The sequence below is a fragment of the Botrytis byssoidea genome (genome assembly GCF_014898295.1).
Source record: "Botrytis byssoidea strain MUCL 94 chromosome Unknown BBYS_011, whole genome shotgun sequence".
NCBI classification, from domain to species: domain Eukaryota; kingdom Fungi; phylum Ascomycota; class Leotiomycetes; order Helotiales; family Sclerotiniaceae; genus Botrytis; species Botrytis byssoidea.
Window position 1 is genome coordinate 271,873 of NW_024065852.1, and position 19,572 is coordinate 291,444.

The window sequence follows — 19,572 nt, forward strand, 5'->3', positions numbered from 1 at the left end:
TAGGTCATTTTGAATAGCCTTGGAGCTTCCGGGACCGTTGTCGGCCTCTTTATTGTAGGGAGTCCTACCAGAAACCTCTTTCTTTACTTATTTGAAGGCTTTCGCCAGTCTTCTCGATAATCGTTTGACTCATCGACCATGATGGCTGCCGCTCCAATACTTCTATACTATCGATCCCCAACCGACCTCGTTGCGCCTGGTCAGCGTTACAATTCCGCTACATATCCTTCTGCCAATCTCTATGAGTAAGTGCTCACTTCCATTCTCCTTCATACTTTATCTTAGTAAAGACAAGATCCTCACTACTCATCTCCAATATCGTCATAAATCAGAACTTCTTTGAAATGAAAGAAAGAATCTACATACATTTTTCAACTTCCAAACTAACAATTTCTCCCTATCACTAGCTCCGATAACGAGCCTCTTCTTCCCCATTCTCATCGTCTTTCCGCCCTCTCAGGTTCTCCTTATACCGCAAATACTTACTCGGAACATATGTATGCGGCCCCCTCCTTTCACAATACCCCCGTAAGCGAAGATTCTATCATCCCCGCCATCGTCATCGATGTTATTCCCGCCGAAAGACGTGATTCTTCTGGCTCAGACAGTAGCCACAACGATACCATTCCACAGAAAAGCAAGACAGGTTTAGTCTCAAGACTTGTTAAGAAGAAAAAGGACAAGGGCAAAAATGGAGATGATAAGGAAAAGAAGTTAACGAAAGTAGTTTATATGCCGAGGAAAGAGTATGCTATTCATTTCTCAAGTTATACTTCCTTTCTCCTCGTTATTTGTCGAGCACGGATTTCGGACTATGAATCATGCGTTAACAACTTTCTACAAGGTATCTAAAACATTTTGCTCGAGGTCACAGTGGTGAATACATGGGCACCGAGCCTCATCGCCGCTGGTCTGAAGAAGAATTGGAGCAAACTTTTGGTAAATTCAGGCCACCGAAAAGAAATAATGGAATGTTCTGGGAACGAGGTTGATATTTCTTTTGCGCATATCATTTTTTGCCTTTTTTGTTTTTGAAGTTTTGTTATTGGTGATCGGGGAAGGTCAAGGAAAGGAAACCTTTCGTGCGTTGAATGGGTCAATTAAATCAGCACGGAGTACTATACCTGGACTTGAATTGGAATCTGCAACTGAATATTTTATATTAATGAGAGAGACGGAGATCGGGAAGCAGGAATTCAGTGGTTGGGCATTAATGGTCGGTATTTCAGAGGATTTTGCTATCGAGTTTTTGAATTTCTTATTTAGCGTGCAAGCAAGCGCAATAAATTGTTTTCCAAGCGTATATACGTGGATATATCTATGCTTTCCCAAGAATCTCATCAAAAATGCCAATCAATCGGTTTACTTCTTCCACTGAAACCACATATATTAGCACCACTAGTTTCCCCCAACTAGAACGAAAATCAAAAGGAAAGCAAAAACTTACAGCTATTGTAATGCACGAAACTAACTCTCACCACTCCCTGATCTCCACATCCCAACACGTCTTTACACAATCGATTACTATAAAACATTCCCCATCTAATTCCCACTTCTCCCATACTTTTCTCATCCACCTTTTCCACAAATTCCCGGCTTCCGAATCCTTCCACGAGAAAACTGATCGTACAAACTCTCTTTTTCGTATCCCAAGATTGTTCACCGAGAATCTCGATTTCGGATCTAGATAGAAGATACTGAAGGAGAGTTTTCTGAAGCGATTCTTCATGAAGACAGATTGCCTCCCAAGATTGATTTTCAAAATATTCGACAACTTTTGGGATGGAGCCTGTGAGCTCGTAGTTTGAGCCTGCGAGAGCGAGTTTATCGGCGAGGGTCTTGCTGGGGTTGAAGTAGTGGCCGAGGGATTTTAGGGAGGAGAGAGTGGAAGGAGAGGCATAGAGGAGGGAAATGTGGGGGCCGTAGACTTTGTACCAGCTGAAGGCGTAGAAGTCTACGCCGAGGGCTTGGACGTCGAGAGGACGGTGAGGAGAGTAAGCTACGCCGTCGACGCAGAGGAGTGCGCCTGGGATGGTGTGCACGAGGTCGGAAACTGGAGAAGAATTTAGTGAGAAGGAAGTGTGAAATGGGAACCCTTGGGGAGGAAGTTGCGTTGGATGGGGGGAAATATGATCAATTCGAGATTGGTTTTAGATTCCCGTATTCTGCATGAGAAGAATGAGATTGCTTACTGCCGCGAATATCGTGGATGGTACCAAGAATGTTGGAGGCGTGAGTGAGGGTTACAAGAGCGGTCTTTGAGGAGAGAAGGGGGCGACTAGAATGCGGGTCAATCAGCTGTCTAGTCGGGATGGACTACAAGAAAAACACATGCTTATGGCATCGATTGCGCAGCAAAAGGAGTTCACCAGGCAGTACAAATGCGCAGCCAGGGTTGGCTCCTTGAAAATACGAAGCCAAAAGAGAATTAAACACACAGTGATTCAGGAGTCAGAATTGGGTTACTTGACGCAGGTGGAGTCCACCATTTGATAGTAAACTTTTGAGATGCAGCGAGAGCGACCCAGGACGCAATGTTTGATTCATGATCAATGGATGATATGATCAACTCAGAATCCGGTGGAAAGTCAAAAGCCTGGGAAAGATTTCGGAAATTTTGAGTTGTGCTTGAACCGAGGACTAAGAGGTAGCGCCAAAGATCAGATCACTCAACGGGCGAGGAGAATGAGGAAAAGGGGATTACCAATATTGGATGGGGGTGCATTGATGTATTTTGCCGCTGCTTCATATCCTGCAGAGTAACTTGTATTTGCTTTCTTGCCGACATTGTATGAACCACCGAGTTGAACATTGGAATTGATGAGGTAATCATGGATCCTTTGTGTGTGTGAGATTATCTGTTGTACATCCCATAGACCAAGACAATGTAGTAGAGAGGTGCACTATACCTGTCTATGACAGTCCCTAAGGTTTGACTACCACCGGCATTGTCAAAATACACTTGCTTCTTGTCCAATGATGGGAAGCTCTTTCTTGTAGCTGTGATATCGAAGGAGCTCATTGTCGTTGTGGTATGGTTTCAGTAGGTGATCTTGTAGGTGTGACAGTAGAAGAAGTGACTTGGAATGGGAAGAAGATTGTTGACTTGTCCTTATTACTTCATGATAACATGGTTATCATCGGCATGGATAGCAACGTGGGGTTGAGGGGCCGTAATCAGGGATTGCCCAATAGAGCTTCCTCTTCAGAAATAGCGGACGAAAATAACCCGAATGCAGTCTCGAGGCACTTGCGCTTCCATACTGACCAATCTATCAAAATCGTTGAATCTCGCAAGCCAATTGACGTGAGGTATCTTCTCACTGCTTTTCCTGACACAATGCAGGAGTATTGATGGACGTATTGATATCCAATCTCAAACTTGAGACTATTTTCATCTCAAAGAGATGTTCCTGCAATGTGTCCACGGCGCGTAGATTCGAATCTTTATATAGTAAGTACACATGGTCAATATACGCATTCTGTAAATACCAGTGAAGTTGTGCAAGTGTCAAAACTCCTTCTTTTCTAACCCCAACCTCAGCGTTTCGAGCTGGTAGCCCCACAAATAAGTAAATTCACCGCCCTGGCAAAATCGTCATTGGAGAAGCAAGCTTCAAATTAATTATGAACTGATAATCCCGAAAATCTTTTAATTTTCTCAATCCAGAATTCTTATTCTGATACCTTTCATCAACACATTATTACAGTTTTAATGATGAAGCGTAAGGCAGATACTCAATCTAATGGCCAGAATGGCAAAAGTATCTTGAAGAAACGTGCAAAGAAGGGTATATATTTCCGTCAACTATTCTTCATCTGCCACACAAACTGACCCAATCTTGTAACAGCACTGTCGGATGAAGATGCAAGGAAGTCTTTTAGAAAAGGTCTCTTCGACAAGGAGGTCCTCAAGAAATATACCAAAGAATATGCCAACTCGGAACCATATAAACATCAAGTTATCAGCCCATTAATCGACGATGCTTTGCTCCGCGCTGTTCGCAACGAAATTCGAGAAAACGTGCATTTCACACCAAAGGAAACGGATATCTATAAAATTCATCAATCTGGAGATTTGGCAAATCTGGATGGGTTGGATGATGGTGCGCTGGAAAAATTGCCTTCTTTACTCAGGCTACGAGATGCATTGTACTCGTCTCCGTTTCGAAAATACGTTGCCGAGATTACAGGCTCTGGAGAATTGAGCGGAAGGAAAACGGATATGGCTATCAATGTTTATACTCCAGGTTGCCATCTCTTGTGTCACGATGATGTGATTGGAAGTCGGAAAGTCAGCTACATTTTGTATTTAACTGATCCGGATGTGGCTTGGAAGGAAGAATGGGGTGGAGCTTTGAGATTGTTCCCTACCAAAGAGTTTGAGGATGATGGGGTGACAACTATTACTCCTAGTCCTGACACCTCGAAGATTATTCCACCAGCTTGGAATCAATTGAGTTTTTTTGCTGTTCAACCAGGTCAGAGTTTCCACGATGTTGAAGAAGTATATCATGCCGCAAACAAAGAAGAATTGGAAAAAGATGGTGGTAGAGTTAGGATGGCTGTTAGTGGATGGTTTCACATCCCTCAAATTGGAGAAGAAGGATATGTCAAGGGGGCTGAGGAGAAATGGGGGAAGAATAGCAGTTTGATGCAATTGCAGGGCAACCCAGATAAATATGACTTCCCGAAGGAAGAGCCAGTTACTGTGACGGAACCTACGGTTGAAGATGCTGATGAGAATGGTCTGGAAGAGGCAGATTTGGATTTCTTACTCAAATACATGGCGCCCACCTACTTAACACCGGATACCTTGGAGCAAATTGCCGAACGTTTCGAGGAGGAGTCGAATGTTACTCTTGATGGTCTTCTATCTGTCAAATTTTCAACCAAAGTACGAGAATACGTCGAAGCGCAAGAAGCTGCAGGTCTACCAGATAGCAGCGTTGAAATCGAGAAGGGTTCTTGGAAGGTTGCTAAGCCACCTCACAAACATCGTTTCCTCTATCAAAAGCCATCCAGTGAAGTTTCAGGTGGTCAAGATGAATTGAACCCAATCGAAGAAATTCTTAATGTTTTACTTCCAAGCCCTCAATTCCGCAAATGGCTTGAGATTGCTACATCATGTCAAATTGAGAATTATGACCTTTTGGCACGTAGATTTCGCAAAGGTTCAGATTATGCTCTTGCTAAGAATTACGAAGGAGAACCAAGATTAGAGGTTGACTTGGGATTGACGCCTACAAGTGGGTGGGGCGACGATGCTAACGATGAAGAAGAAAATGAAGATAATGGGGAGGAAAATGAGGAGGAGGAAGAGGATGAGCCTAAACAAAAATCCAAAAAGTCAAAGGGCAAAGAAAAGTCAAATGGCAAGAAGAAGGCACCAGAGCCCAAAAAGGAACCTACACCAGACCCCGAGGAAGAAGATGATGTTGGAGGCCATTTAGTGTTCATGGCAGGCGATGATGAGAATGACGAAGATGCAGCAATTTACAAAGCTGCAGGAGAGGAAGAAGATGATGGAGTACTTTTCACTATGCCAGCCTCGTGGAATAAGATGAGCATTGTCTTGAGGGACAGTGGTGTGTTGAAATTCGTCAAATACGTTAGTAAAAACGCAAAAGGCGATCGATGGGACATCAGCGGTGCTTTCGGTGTTAAAGATGACGAGGATGATGATGAGGAAGAAGAGGAAGATTCAGGGAAAGCATCACAGGAGTCAAAAGTCTCATTGGAAGATTCGGATGAAGAAGGCACCTTTAATGGATTCCCTGACTCGGACCCTGACAGCGACTCGGATTAGTTTAATAAGGACTATACAACTGACCATTTTATTTCTTCGGAAAAGAAATACCCATCACTGGTCTAGGCCACCACATCTTGGAATGTTGCAGTCATATGTGGGGTCATATATGGATAATTGTACTCTACTGCGGATACAAGATTCGTGTCAACTTTAGCAATGATATTTTCAGCGTATCATATGAATGGAAATGTTGTCTCAACCTTTTTTGTTGCACGTCGAGATGCATTTCGCATTCGTTTATTTGAGCTACGTGGATTCTAATAACTCTATTTGGGAAGTGACTAAACTAGTATGTCCTAGGCTGGTGTAAACGCCGAAACAGGTGAGTTTTTAGGTTTCATTGAGGAGGATGGTTCTTCAGCTGAGGGTATCTGCATGGGATCTGTAAACTTTAAGATTTGTGCGAGCAGTTCATGTATGTTGATGCTGGTATCCGTGAGTGGTGAAGCACCGCATGCTGTACAATACTATGATTGCTCCTTTGCTAACCAGTCTATCTATTAGTTTCTCTCTATGCAAACAAAAACAGGAGGAAAATGAATGCCATTTTTCTTATCTTACATTGCCTCCTAATTCTCATTCTTCATCCCTTCTTCCATATCCACACCGTTTTTAATGCATACCCACTAACATTGGCATCTTTACGAATATCTTCATTTACCCTTCCCATTTATTTCATCACTAGCAATTGTATGTCCAATCAAAATCATGAAATTTAGCGAATGCGAAGGGGCCGGCAATGTCCTAAATTAGTTGTTTATGAGCGAATATCACGTGAAGGTGATGAGTGACAAAATTGTTTTGTTGCATATCGGTTACACGAACGAGAATGAGCGAAATTTGATCGACATAAGTGAAGAAGGAAATATGGAAAAGTGGGGAACTTAGAGAGACTAGCTCGGAATGAGTGTGATTTTGGAAAATGTTACTTCCGAGGTGTTTATTTCTGGCTGGAGGAGAGAAAATGGGAAATGTCCGGGAGGGGGCACGGATTCCTCGCTCTTAGACAGAATGTTCTTTTATACTTCAGGGTACCGGTGGGTAAGATGTGATGGGTAATCGTTTACATTGCGTTCTCAAAAAATGGAAGACCGTAATTGAGATTGTATGGATGAGAGGTGTTGACAGTTCGACCGATTCAGTGGTGTATTAAATATGCACATTGCATCGGAAGCATTGCTCCAAAACAAATAAGACTACGATTTGCGACGGAGCTTTGACTAGGGATACGTTACAGCCCTAGGAACTTTTTTGAAAATATAAGGAATGCGACGAGTATATCAGCGGCGGCAGCAGCGGGAACGGGAACGGACCCAATATTCATTCCTTTTCCGCTTATGAAGGACATTTTACAGTCTTGATTCCGCTTCGCATTCGGATTGTTCTGACATTTCTCTCTCCGTCGGCGTGGTGAGATTGTACAGAGAGATGAATATTGGGTGAGAAGTGGAGACGAGTAATCTGTAGGAGAGGGAAGGATTCTTTATGCGTGGGGTCTACATATTGGTGAGATGATTATTGAAGCAAGGACGTTAGATTGTGGCGTTCAGTTGGCGTATAAAAATCATACAAGAAAGCAGTGGTTCATTCTTTTTGTTGCCTAGCACAATAGTTTTTGGTTTCTTTGTCTTGTTGCTTATTGTATGCTTTTTGTCTTTTTGATATTGAGAATCGCCTAAACATTGAAGGACAATGTCAATATCGTATTTGAGCGGCACGGTTCTGTTTCTGACGGCATGGATAGTATATGCGTGGGTCAAAAATGAAGTGACTTGGATGAAATTGAGGAGGTTTGGGGGAAAGCATGGATGTGAAGAACCGAAAGTATTGAAAAATCGATTTCCTGGGGGAATAGAAAGATATTGGGGAATGTTGAAGCTTAAGAAGGGTATGTGTACTGTGATCTTTCTCATGCTTCAGAAAGTATAAGTGGTGTAGAATGGGAATGGAAGAGACTGCATACATCTCTTTCACTTTGAAGTCGAAGTTTCTCTGGATGCCATTGGACGACTGTCTGTATTTCTTCAGGAGAATAGGGCGGGCATTTTAAGAAGTCTAGTTTTCTTCTATACAATGCATGGATTTCCATACGTCTGACCTTTTATTCATCAACCAGTCCATAAGCCTAACTATGCACAGGCATGGACATCCTCGAAGACGACGTTCGCGCGCGCTATCTCAAGATGGGGGTCGGCACCTACCGAATCTTCAACCCCTTCCACTCCCTAATATCAACCTCCGACCCCCAAAACATGCAGGCAATCCTCGCCACCAACTTTGCCGATTTCGAGCTCGGCCCCAGCAGAAGTCAAAACATGTTTGAATTACTCGGCCACGGCATCTTCACCGCGGATGGCGAAGCATGGGCGTACTACCGTCAACAACTCAAGCCTCAGTTCTCCAGAGATCAAATAAGTGATCTAGAGGCTGCAGATCATCATCTCCAGATTCTCTGTCGAGCACTTCCTCAAACAAGTTCAGAGGAGGTAGATCTACTTCCTCTTCTGCTGCGTTTCACAATGGACGTCAGCACAGAATTCCTCTTTGGAAAATCAGTCAATAGTCAAACGACCGCTCTGCAATCCAGTGACTCAGGAAATAATACAGAATTGCAAGCCGAGGAGAAATTCGTACAAGCGATGTCTTATTCCCAAGACTATATTATCTTCCGCGTGCGATTCTTTAAATTATGGTGGCTGGCGCGCTCTCAGAAATTTCTGGACGCCTGTCAGATCTGTAAAGATTATTCCGCCGGTTTTGTACAGAAGGCTCTTTCTTCTACTTCTCCAAAATCTTCCTCATTTGTATCTGCATCTTCCAACAACTCCTTACCGGAACCCCACCCCGAGAAAAAAGAAAAATACATCCTCCTCAACGCTCTCGCCACCCAAACCCGTGACCCCACCGAACTCCGCGATCAGATGCTCCACCTCCTCCTCGCCGGCCGCGACACCACCGCCGCGCTCCTCGCGTGGACACTTCTCCTCCTCTCGCGCAATCCTGCACGCTACGCCAAATACCGTTCTATAATCCTCTCGCACTTCGGCCCCCTATCTTCCTCCTCCCCTCTCTCTTTCACGTCCCTCAAAAGCTGTAAAATACTAACCCACATTCTCTACGAGACTCTCCGGCTGTATCCTCTCGTACCCATGAACTCGCGCATCGCGATCCGCGATACCGTGTTACCCGTTGGTGGCGGGAATGATGGGAAAAAACCGATAGTGGTTAGGCGGGGTGAGAGGGTTAGTTATAGTACGTATGTGATGCATCGACGGGTGGATATATGGGGGGAAGATGTGTTGGAGTGGCGACCTGAGAGGTGGGAGGGGAGGCGCTTGGGATGGGAGTTTGGGGGTTTTAGCGGAGGGGCGAGAGTGTGTATTGGTCGTGAGTATTTTTTTCTCTCTTTTCATGTTTTGGGTTATAAGGATGATGCGGATTCTCTGGATTGATTGTGGTGTATTGGATTCGTTTGTATAGTTATACATGAGAAGATCACGAAATAGAGCACAACGCAACAGGAAACGCAGGAAGGTACAGAACAGGACAGGATATCCAGCTAACACCCACCTCTCCACAGAACAATACGCACTCAACGAAGCCAGTTTCGTGATCGCGCATTTTCTTCAAAAATACGAAAGAATCGAGGCGGTTGATATGAGTGGAGAAGATGGGATGTTGGGGAAGAAACTGAGTTTGACTATGTCCCCTTATGAGGTGAAGGTAAGATTGTTTGCTGCTGAGGAGTAGGGTTTCCTTGGACTTTGGGGTTTGGAAGGAAGAGGGAGAGATGGGGTAGGGGAGGACGACGTTCATAGATGGCGGAATAAGAGTTGGTGGGAATTGGAAGTGAAAGAATGTGGACGGACTGAGATAGAAGAGAAGGAAAGAAATGGAGACGTGTCAATGTAAAGGGAGAAATGAAATAATGAATGAATGAATAAATGCCCGAAGTGTTATTTACGCTGATTAGAAGAATAAGAGTGAGTAGCTTGGCCAGCCATTCGTATGAAACTAGCCACGCAACCCAAATTTAGTCAATATACAGAGAGAGAGAGAGAGAGAGAGAGAGAGAATCCCACAGCTGCTAAGCATCTGCTACCTGACCAAAACGCCACGCTATACCATCTCCAATCCTAAAATCCATTCATAACCTCGTATTCATAATGTCATATGTTCTAAGACCCGCCCCAATCCCGATACCGAAATGTATAGAAATCAAAACTCCTTCCCATGTGATATGTTTCTTGTTTACGATTGAATCTTGTATCGTGTCTGCTCAATCTTTTTTACTAGCAGGGGATCTTTTTTTCTTCGGTTTCACGTCGTTTAGTCCGAGTGGTTTCTGCATCACGTATTCCTCCTTCGTTCCATCTCCATATTTGTGCGTCGTGCTCCAGTCCGCATTAATGGTAGCCGGTATTCCTTGACTTGGTTCTCGTATTTGATCTGCGTGTAGCCTATCTAGACTCTCTCCCATGACTCCATATTTCGCCCAGTTAACCGGTGGACAACGTACTACGTTCTGGGGTTTTGGTAGAGTCTCCCACTTTAGATTTTGGGCCTGCGCTCCATTGATCTGTTGGCCCTCCTGAGACTCCTCATCTTCATCCTCATCACTACTACTTTCCGCATCCACGACCATTCTTCCCCTGCTCCTCGCATTTTCCTCCCTCTCCCTCTGTTCCCCTTCCTTTAGACTTTCCACAAATCCCTCCGGATCCTCCATCGCCCTCTCTTTAATCCTCTGCAACGTAACCATGTCCCTTTTCGCATTTCTCATCTGCAGCTGTAATATCGAAATCGCACTTTTTACAGCCAGAGCATCTGGATTCTGACTCAAATCGATCGTTTGTGGCGACGGTTTCGGTTGCGGCATCGATACTTGTGGCGCTTGTTGTGTATGGGTATATGTTTCTCTGAGCGCATGGGCTTGCGCTTGCATGGCTGGATGGGTTGGCATTTGCTGAGGAGTACTATTCTGAGCTGCGATCGTATTATTCATGATTGCGATATTCTTTCCTCCGACATGACTTCGTTGCGCGTAACCCGATGATTGCGATTCCAATACCGCCTTTCCATTTTTCGCGGCGACTCCTAGGTTCGCATTCGTATTTACATGGGAGGTTGAGGCTAGCCTTGCGGCCGATAATGTGGGAGTGATGGGAGAAACAGGAGGACGTTCGGGACTGGCAGATCTCGAAGTGGATGATTTGTGAGTATGTGAAGGGTGAGACTTTCCTTGAATGGGAGTCGGAGTCGAAGTATAATGTGCGGGAGTTGGCGCTGTAGAGGGAGGAGAATTTGAAGTTGACGCTGTAGGATGAGGCATTTTAATCTTGAGGATGGGCATTGTGAATTGCTTGCGCCCGCGCGCGTTGGAGATATGAGGCTGCGGAGTCGGATTACTTTTGTCCGTGATTTTGGGTTTGTTCCTTTCTAAACACGGGAGGTCGGGATGTTTGAATGGAATGTAACTTTGAAGTTGTGTGGGGGCTCGAGGGGGGCAATGATTGGCGGGGTATTTGAATATGATTGGTTATAATTATGATTTGCTTGGCTGAAATATTTAGTCTGAAATGTTTTGAATTATAATTGATCGATTTGGGTTGGGTTGAGTTGTTTTTGTTGAAAGAGTATGGACGTAGTAAATAAAGTACTCGGTACGTGTTTGAACTTTGGACAAACGATAGTACGGGCGGAGTAGGTGGGTTGTAGGAAATAAATATATGTAAGTAACTTTTAAGTCTTTACGACTTTTATTGGATCTTTTTATGAGTCAGGGGAAATGGGGTAAATATGGAATCAATAGATTATGAAATTACCTAAAGGTTATTCTTTTATTAGGTAGTATTTACGGTATTTATGGTATGTATATCTCTCTTCGCTTACAAAAGTGGTTCGGATGGAGATTCACGTGTTTATGTCACTCCGTGGCTCTTGCTTAAGCTTGAGCTGTCTTTAAAAGTGGCCAAGCAACCAAGGAGCTAGGTATCTAATTGGTATTCATTGCTATTCTATCTAATGGGTAGCTCTGGTTATGTATTTCCTTCTGAATCCTAGAATTCTTGAAGTGTATCACAGTCTAATAGCAAGCCCGAATAAAGAAAAGAAGTAAGTATACTATTGCTTACTGACTTCTCAAATACCGTTGTTGCATTGTGCCTTCTTATAAAACCAGAAATATTCCAAAAGTCATGTCGTCATAGCGGAAACTTGAAGATAAGTAGAATAACTCCACAAATCTAGCATTCCCCCCCCCTTTCTCTTCATTTCCTAATCTTCCTGCCATTATACAATGGATATTAGCCCTCTTGGAATTGCCAAGGCTGTCATTCCTAATTTACCTCTAGTAATAATGACCGCCGTTTTGGCATTGCTTTCTCGGTCCCCGAATGCTTCAGTCCAGGATGTCATCACTGAAGTCATAGTAGTGACTGCAAGACCTATGCTTAGCACTCCGGCGGCTATATTGGAATCTCAAATACGATCTCAAATAGACTGGGGAGTATGGGGACCAATGTGGATTGCCAAGTATGCCATACCAAGACCTCAAGATGATTGCCATGACAACGAAAGAGTTTATGGTGTTAGAAATGCTTTAGTGAAAGCAATAAAAGAGCTTGGGACCGATGATAATGCTTTCGATCTGCCAGAAATTGTCGATGTGCAAGCTGAGTGGACAGGCTATCGTAGTGGAGCCTCAACTATTGCTCGCCGACTAGATATACCTGAGTGTAAACAGTATGAGATGATGATGAAAGAAGTGGCTCCGAACAGTCCCACGATTCTTTATTTTTCATGGCGGAGCTTTCTGGTAAGGAGATCATGATGTTGGATGTCTCAAACTGAACTCAACGTCTAGTCTTATGGATCCTGTCACTCACCGACCGGCAACATCTGCGTTGGCTCAACAAACTGGTGGCCGTTGCTTTTCAGTTCGCTATCGACTGGCACCCCAAGATCCATTTCCATCGGCACTTTTAGATGCGTTCATCGCTTATCTGTCATTGATCTCGCCTCCGCCTGGCTCTTTCCATGAACCTATTTCTGCCAAGAATATTATTTTCTCGGGTGACTCATCAGGGGCAGGATTAGCGACATCGCTTTTACTACTATTGACAACTTTGAATCGTATGGGGATTGACCAAATTCGTTTCCATGGCGTGAATGTGCCAATCGATGCAACCAAAGTTGCTGGCCTTGCCATTACTTCGCCTTGGCTCGATATTTCCCGATCCCTCCCTTCCGTATTGAGGAACATTCAGTACGATATAATAGCACCACCTTCATCAGATTATACAATGCCTCATCCCAGATTTCCTCACGATTCGGTCTGGCCAGCCCGATCACCTCGTGTTGAGACCTATTGCGAGTCATCAATGGTCACACATCCACTTGTCAGTCCGCTTGCGGCTAAGAGAGAGCACTGGCGTGGTGTAGCACCAGTCTACGTTAGTGTAGGTTGGGAGAGTATGCAAGATGAAGCAGAGGTTTTTACCCGTAGATTGCACGAGGTCGGAGGGACAGTCATATTCGATGGGTACGTGGGAATGCCGCATTGCTTTGCTCTCATGCCATGGAATCAAGCTGGAAGAACTGCTTTCAAGAATTGCGCGAATTTTTGTGTAGCGGCGGTTCAAGGTAAAGTAAAGAGCAATAACTTCGGTTCATGGACAGATAAAGATGGAATCGTCGAGACGGTTGAGCTGGAAAAACTAGGAATGAGGACCAATGAACGGAAAATTGACCTTGACGACGTCCTCGTAAATAAACTTCTAGCAAAGCAAAGAAGGTGGAGGGTCGACTTGGAAAAGAAGTTAAGGAACTGCGAAAAGGGCGAAACAATAAAGATAAATTCAATCAGGAATGGCAAGTAACGTTAAAGATAAAAAGCTTTAATTGAGTTTGAAGTACAACATGCTTTTCATAGCCTCGGATAAGCTCGAATCTTCACCTGCTGCTCGTACTGGTAAAGAGTTAAGAATTTAAAATGTGCTAGAAAGAGGGATGAGAAAGGATTTTGTGTAGTGAATACTCCGTCTAGTTTGACTGCTCATCTCAGCAGAGTTTACCTTTGTCACACAAACATCCGTGAAGGGTCTTTGAACAGAATGGTGGGATGTGTGGAATCTCGGCAAGACACAGATCTCGTGTGATATGAGTAACGATCGAGTCACAGGTCTCAAACACTGTGTCACTCTATTTGATGAGTCGAATAGCTTCCATAAGAGCAAGCAACAATACTGACTTCTATGACATTCTCGCGGCGCATCATTTGATACTTATCGTTCACACTTACACTTGATCGCATGGCGCGCCTCGTGATATATATTCCAAGGTGGGTGTGTCTTGGGTAGGGGATAACATTCTGACATCCACAGTAACCTCAGACCTTAACGGCGCCCCACTTCTGGAATACATTTCGAAGATATAATCAAACTCAAAAAAAAAAGATGGAATTCTGATGAAGAATGGGGAAAATGCACGGCAAAATGCTGTATTATGGTGTGGAACTGATGCAATGCACGTAATAGATGAAATGCATATAATTGGAGAAGATGGTGGGAGGGTGGATGGGACCTGAGAAAAAAAGGAGACACGAGCCAAAACCCCCACTGACGCTAAATCGTTTTCAGTATAGCGTGTCATGGCATAAGTTAATCCGTTCCGAAAGCTTCGAGGTATGTAACGACTGAAGGAAAATGTCTAGAACTTTTCGTATCATGACCTTATGAACCATCTTATGAGCCAACTATCTATATAAATGAATGAAGATTTGTTAACATCCTCGATTGATCTACGGAATACTGGTGGGCCCTCGAAGGGCAGGCGAGTCTTGAGTACGGCTATGTAAGGTTATCGACATGTTCATGTGTTTGTTGTGAGAGATGTTTACTAATGTTCGAGTCCTTTCAGAATACCTACGAACCATTCATTATCACCATAGTCAAGCTTCACTATCTGCGAATATTATGAGGTTATGTGAATATTAGAAGAATTTATATTATTTTGTCATTCATTAAAACCCTATCGTCTGATCTTTATCCTTCATTTGATCTCCAAGCTGGAGAAAAGCATCGGAACCTGATTATTGCTCTTCTGTTCACCACTTGGACACCTCATATCATAAAAGAGACGAACTTGATTGCATGGCAGAGAAAGATAATCAATATTGAAGATTTGAAAGAAATAATTGGTGTGGTTTGCGCAAATTTACATTAGATGATATACCCCTCTTAAAGTACCGTTGCCTGGCAAACATTCTCGGCATACTTCACCTATACCACCGTCGTTGGACAATTGATTCTTCTTCTTCCTCTTCCTCTCCTCAAAGTCTGTCAAAAACAACTTTGCTGCTGAATCGATCGTTTTCTCCGCACTCTTTCAAAAATGGAGGAATATGCAACTCAGCCCTGTAAAGATCCCTTCTTCATTCCTTCTACTTATCCTCCTCCTCCCAAGACTCCAGCATTTGTTTTTAGCTCAATCACTGATGATCCTGATTATGAAGCTACTCAACCTACCGACGAAGCAATTCGCCTTGCTAACAGAAATTCTGGCTTGACCGACGAAGATGCTTCAGATATTGTTTGCATTCTCCATCCTGATTCCGATCTGGCGCGCGAAGCTTGTGCCGAAATCAACAAACTACACCCCAAGAATACAATCAGCCTTGAAGGTGGTAATTCTTACTTGACAGCAGAAGGTCAGGTTCCCTGCGACCTGGCACTTCGACTATCAGCCAATCTGAAAGATGAAAATCTGGGCTGGATTTTTGGCCGAAGTGAAGAACGATGCGACTTTATGATAAGAGATGGCACACCTCCTCAGATAAGCAATCAACACTTCCGCATTTATCTCAATGAACATGGCTTCCTCATGGTAGAAGATATGTCTACTAATGGTATCTCTGTTGATGGTACTATACTCCGACTCAAGAAGAAAAACAATGGGAAACCTTATCGACAAACTATCGAAAACGGGACTATTATATCCCTTGCTTTGAACAAGCCTGTTGCCCTCAGTATCAATTTTGTTGTTCGGATACCACGACGTAGTGATGAGGCTCAAGAGGCGTTTGAAACAAACTTCGCCATTCACGTTCGTCGAATTCAAGAAAGGCAAATTCGGCGTCGTGTGGCGGGTGGTGTGGAGAGACAGCCAGTAAGTTATTGTTCTGCTCTTGAAGAAAGGGCAACTACTAAAGGATTGCAGCTTAATCTCTTCCCCAATGCTGCCAATCGAGGTAGTGCGGAGTCTTCATCGATCTTCAGAAAACGAGAATGGAGAGGTGGTTCAAAGTACAACAAGCTCGACATGATTGGCAAAGGCGCTTTTGCTGTTGTTTATAGAGTGACTGATAAACGAACTGGAGTTCCATTCGCTGCCAAGGAGCTTGACAAGAAAAAGTTTTTGAAGAATGGAGCCAAAAATATTGATTCAGAGATCAAGATCATGAGCAAGATTCATCATGTAAGTTCATTTTCGTCCCTTTGGTAAGTCACGCACACGCTCACATACTTCAGGATAATGTGGTTTCGTTTGTCGAATGTATCGACTGGGATGATTATCTATACATCATCATGGAGTTTGTTCCCGAAGGGGACCTAACATCCCTCGTTACAATGTGCCATTTCCTTCCGGAACATGCAGTCAAGGGTATGACCATTCAACTACTAAGCGCATTGAAATATCTCCATTCGATAAATGTCACCCATCGCGATATCAAGCCCGACAATATTCTTTGCCAAAGTCGAAATCCACTGCACGTTAAACTGACTGATTTTGGTCTGTCAAAAATGATTGATACGGAAGACACATTTCTACACACTTTTTGTGGCACATTGCTATATTGTGCGCCAGAAGTTTATAACGAATATCCCCAATATGATCGTACAGGTCGAAGAACCAATCGACGTAGTGACGATTCAACAACACAACAGAGATATGATCACGCTGTCGACGTCTGGTCGCTAGCTGGTGTACTTTTTTATTCGTTTTGTGGAACTCCGCCATTTCCCGTTGGAGCTGCCTCGCATCATACACAAATACTTCAAAGAATAATGACGGTTCCTTTGGATGTTAGGCCCTTGCAGCGTTGTGGAGTATCACCTAATGCAATTAGGTTTGTCATAAAAATGCTTCATACAGATCCAGAGCATCGTGCTACTATCGAGGATCTAGAGCAAAGTCCTTGGTTGACGGGAAATGACCCAGATCTTGATGAAACAGAGGATGAAGACGTTGGACAGCTCGAGGTACCCGCTTCTCAGTTGAGTTTGCTGGATGCTTCCGAAAACAATGGTGAAAATGACGAGTTCGGTGAGGAGACGATTCAATTCCAACCTCGTGAGATGCCGGCCAGCTTCAGCACTAATGAGTCGGATGATGAGAGATCTTTGGAGCTCGCAAGCTCAATTCCGAGTGACTTTGGTAAAGGAACAGAACTCACAACCGCCGATCAAATCGAAGGAGATGAAAGCTATGAGTTCATCCGGAACCCTGCAAACGTTGGTCGCTTGTTTGGCGAAGTTAATGTAAACTCTTCTGCCTTGGGAAGTTCTGGAGCTGTTCCAGTGGATCTCCCAACTCCGATCCAGCACATCGGAAATAATAAACATCAGCAGGTTTCGAAGCAGGACGACACACTTCCAGTCGCAAAATTCAGGAGTCGTCTTGAAGCTGCGAGCGCTATGCCAAAGACCCCGCTCCCACCTCCACCTGCAACTCACCCTCGCTTTGTGACTCCGGCAGCGAAGCATTTCGAAAATGGAGTTGCTCCAAATCACTCAAGCCTTTTGGGTGCTGTATCCCAACTAGGTCATCTGCAGATGAATTCTCCTTTGATTTCACCAACCGATATTATAACACCCCATTTGTCAACTCTGTCGCATGCTCAGGCTGCCAATATTAGCCTTCGAAGACCTCGAGAAGTTGGTGGCTGGCAACCTGAGCTTCCACCGCAAAAACGCCGAAAGTCTGCGCGAACAATTGATGTCATGGTACCCCCAGAAACATTTTGGAATCCTAGAGATAAGTCGACTCATCATGAACATTATCCACCGATGTCAGCAGCGGATTGGAATCGATATGTTGAGCTTGCTAAATCCAAAGGAGAGAAATTTCAGCATGGCTGTACAATATTTGAGAATGTGATGGTTAGCTTCAGAAGCAATAGTAAAACTCCTTCAATTGGCTCGAATTTATCGTTTCGAGCGCAGTCCGAACCATTGGTTGAAGGGAAGAAAAGATATATACCATTGGCGCGCGATGAACGAAGGCTCAGTGACGACGCTTCTGTTCAACAGAGCATAGCTTCTAGGGAAAATCTTTCCATCACCACCGATGCCCTTGTGCCTGAAGTGGCTCAGAATTCTGAACCTTCTTCACCAGTCAAATTAGACGCAACAAATGATAATGAAATAATTTCTTCTATTGAAGCCGCGACGGAAGGTACATCAGCTATAATCCCAAAAATCGATGCATCTGCAGGAGATAATTTTCAGGTCCCTAAGCGAGTACTTGCCAAGTTTTCTGCAACTCCGGATTCTTGTTTACCAACCATTGCTTTCAATATCACGGAAGCTTTCACGTCTTGGGGCCGCGGCTTTTCCAACACTATCCGATACGCAACTCGTGAAGATGTCCGAATAGGTGTTCCTAGATACGCATTCAAGCTGATACTATTCAAAAATGACTTCTATCACCCCGGTGAAAAGTATACGGAAGTATGGAATAAGAGCCATAGTGAAGAAGAAGAGCAAGGCTTCAGATTCTTGATCTCTACCAAGTCCTCGGCAGGTCTCAAGATCAATGGTCATAAACTTCCAAGTCACAATATCAGTGAGACATCGGGCGACTCCAAATTTTGGGGAGAAATTCGTAATGGCGACATCATCACGATTAGTACGACAAAGAACATGTTCTTGAAACTCAAATTCGACTGTTTCTGGGGTATGGGTAAATATAATCGCCACGAGTCGAAATTCTTCCTATACAAAGAAGAAGATCATATCGCAAAGGTCGACAGAGTATGCACCATGCTCGAAACTGCCTTTATTGAGGAGCGCACCAAAAAGTTGATTGAGGAGCAAAAATTGGCCAAGGAGTTAAAACGTCAAAGGACGCAATCTGTAGACATCTGATCTCCATTGGTTTTTTGCAATTCAACTCCACAACACTTCCTCAGGGACACCTTGACGGAATATTTCTCCAACACAACCTTTTGTACTCTTATGAACACGAGACCTATTTTTTCCTTTTGTACTATCATCTTCTACTTACACATACCACACGAGAGTTTTCTGACTGCTTTAGCTTAGCTTTTCTTTTCTTTTCTTTTCTTTTCTTTTCTTTTCTTTTCTTTTCTTTTCTTTTCTTTTCTTTTCTTTTCTTTTCTTTTCTTTTCTTTTCTTTTCTCCTTTTACTATTTGCTTGCTGCTTCTTTAGCTGAATTGCTTTACTTCTTTGCTTGTTTACATACGAGCTAATTTTTTCTTCTGGAGTGAGGTTTAGATGTGGTCAAGAATTTATTCATGTGCTTTAAGAGAGTGGGGCGGATAATTTGATATCATGATAGATGGATGTATGGGGGGGGGGGGGTGAATGAATGATATTGGGTGGAATGAATATTAGTGGGATCACGAAAAGACAGTCACACTGGGCCGAATTTGCAGGTTGCTAATATGAACGGAAATATGAATGATGTGTACCATGGGCGAACTCAGTACACTGTAGTAGAGAAAAATATCGTTTAG

The 19,572-nt window shown here is 43.7% G+C and overlaps 7 protein-coding genes across 7 annotated transcripts; 5 read left to right on the plus strand and 2 right to left on the minus strand.

Annotated features, from left to right (window-relative positions):
* Window positions 1–138: 138 nt before the first annotated feature.
* Window positions 139–992, plus strand: EAE97_006108 (uncharacterized protein; the record flags this gene model as incomplete). The annotated part of the gene is made up of 3 exons (XM_038876621.1): window positions 139–245; window positions 408–746; window positions 845–992. 3 exons carry the CDS (start codon window positions 139–141, stop codon window positions 990–992), a joined length of 594 nt encoding a protein of 197 aa, XP_038732328.1.
* Window positions 993–1,318: 326 nt separating this feature from the next.
* Window positions 1,319–3,022, minus strand: EAE97_006109 (uncharacterized protein; the record flags this gene model as incomplete). The annotated part of the gene is made up of 6 exons (XM_038876622.1): window positions 1,319–1,374; window positions 1,448–2,053; window positions 2,193–2,278; window positions 2,439–2,640; window positions 2,705–2,838; window positions 2,910–3,022. 6 exons carry the CDS (start codon window positions 3,020–3,022, stop codon window positions 1,319–1,321), a joined length of 1,197 nt encoding a protein of 398 aa, XP_038732329.1.
* Window positions 3,023–3,572: 550 nt separating this feature from the next.
* On the plus strand, window positions 3,573–6,127 carry EAE97_006110 (uncharacterized protein). Its single transcript, XM_038876623.1, has 2 exons — window positions 3,573–3,791; window positions 3,852–6,127. The coding sequence occupies exons 1-2, from the start codon at window positions 3,716–3,718 to the stop codon at window positions 5,807–5,809; spliced, it is 2,034 nt and encodes a 677-aa protein (XP_038732330.1). The 5' UTR covers window positions 3,573–3,715; the 3' UTR covers window positions 5,810–6,127.
* A 1,377-nt stretch (window positions 6,128–7,504) lies between these two features.
* Window positions 7,505–9,562, plus strand: EAE97_006111 (uncharacterized protein; the record flags this gene model as incomplete). The annotated part of the gene is made up of 3 exons (XM_038876624.1): window positions 7,505–7,700; window positions 7,952–9,199; window positions 9,393–9,562. 3 exons carry the CDS (start codon window positions 7,505–7,507, stop codon window positions 9,560–9,562), a joined length of 1,614 nt encoding a protein of 537 aa, XP_038732331.1.
* A 529-nt stretch (window positions 9,563–10,091) lies between these two features.
* On the minus strand, window positions 10,092–11,165 carry EAE97_006112 (uncharacterized protein; the record flags this gene model as incomplete). Its single annotated transcript, XM_038876625.1, has 1 exon — window positions 10,092–11,165. The coding sequence occupies one exon, from the start codon at window positions 11,163–11,165 to the stop codon at window positions 10,092–10,094; it is 1,074 nt and encodes a 357-aa protein (XP_038732332.1).
* A 945-nt stretch (window positions 11,166–12,110) lies between these two features.
* EAE97_006113 (uncharacterized protein) lies at window positions 12,111–13,692 on the plus strand (the record flags this gene model as incomplete). Its single annotated transcript, XM_038876626.1, has 3 exons — window positions 12,111–12,549; window positions 12,593–12,629; window positions 12,678–13,692. 3 exons carry the CDS (start codon window positions 12,111–12,113, stop codon window positions 13,690–13,692), a joined length of 1,491 nt encoding a protein of 496 aa, XP_038732333.1.
* A 788-nt stretch (window positions 13,693–14,480) lies between these two features.
* EAE97_006114 (uncharacterized protein) lies at window positions 14,481–19,234 on the plus strand. The gene is made up of 4 exons (XM_038876627.1): window positions 14,481–14,665; window positions 14,732–15,979; window positions 16,031–16,288; window positions 16,342–19,234. The coding sequence occupies exons 2-4, from the start codon at window positions 15,206–15,208 to the stop codon at window positions 18,958–18,960; spliced, it is 3,651 nt and encodes a 1,216-aa protein (XP_038732334.1). The 5' UTR covers window positions 14,481–14,665; window positions 14,732–15,205; the 3' UTR covers window positions 18,961–19,234.
* Window positions 19,235–19,572: the final 338 nt, after the last annotated feature.

What these genes read in the sequence shown, in the direction of transcription:
- EAE97_006110 (XM_038876623.1), top strand. Translation starts at nt 3,716, where the DNA reads ATGATGAAGCGTAAGGCAGATACTCAATCTAATGGCCAGAATGGCAAA. An exon ending in GAAGAAACGTGCAAAGAAGG is followed by an intron (nt 3,792 to 3,851) that starts GTATATATTTCC and finishes ATCTTGTAACAG; the next exon opens with CACTGTCGGATGAAGATGCA.
- EAE97_006114 (XM_038876627.1), top strand. Translation starts at nt 15,206, where the DNA reads ATGGAGGAATATGCAACTCAGCCCTGTAAAGATCCCTTCTTCATTCCT. An exon ending in GTGGTGTGGAGAGACAGCCA is followed by an intron (nt 15,980 to 16,030) that starts GTAAGTTATTGT and finishes AAAGGATTGCAG; the next exon opens with CTTAATCTCTTCCCCAATGC. An exon ending in TCATGAGCAAGATTCATCAT is followed by an intron (nt 16,289 to 16,341) that starts GTAAGTTCATTT and finishes CACATACTTCAG; the next exon opens with GATAATGTGGTTTCGTTTGT.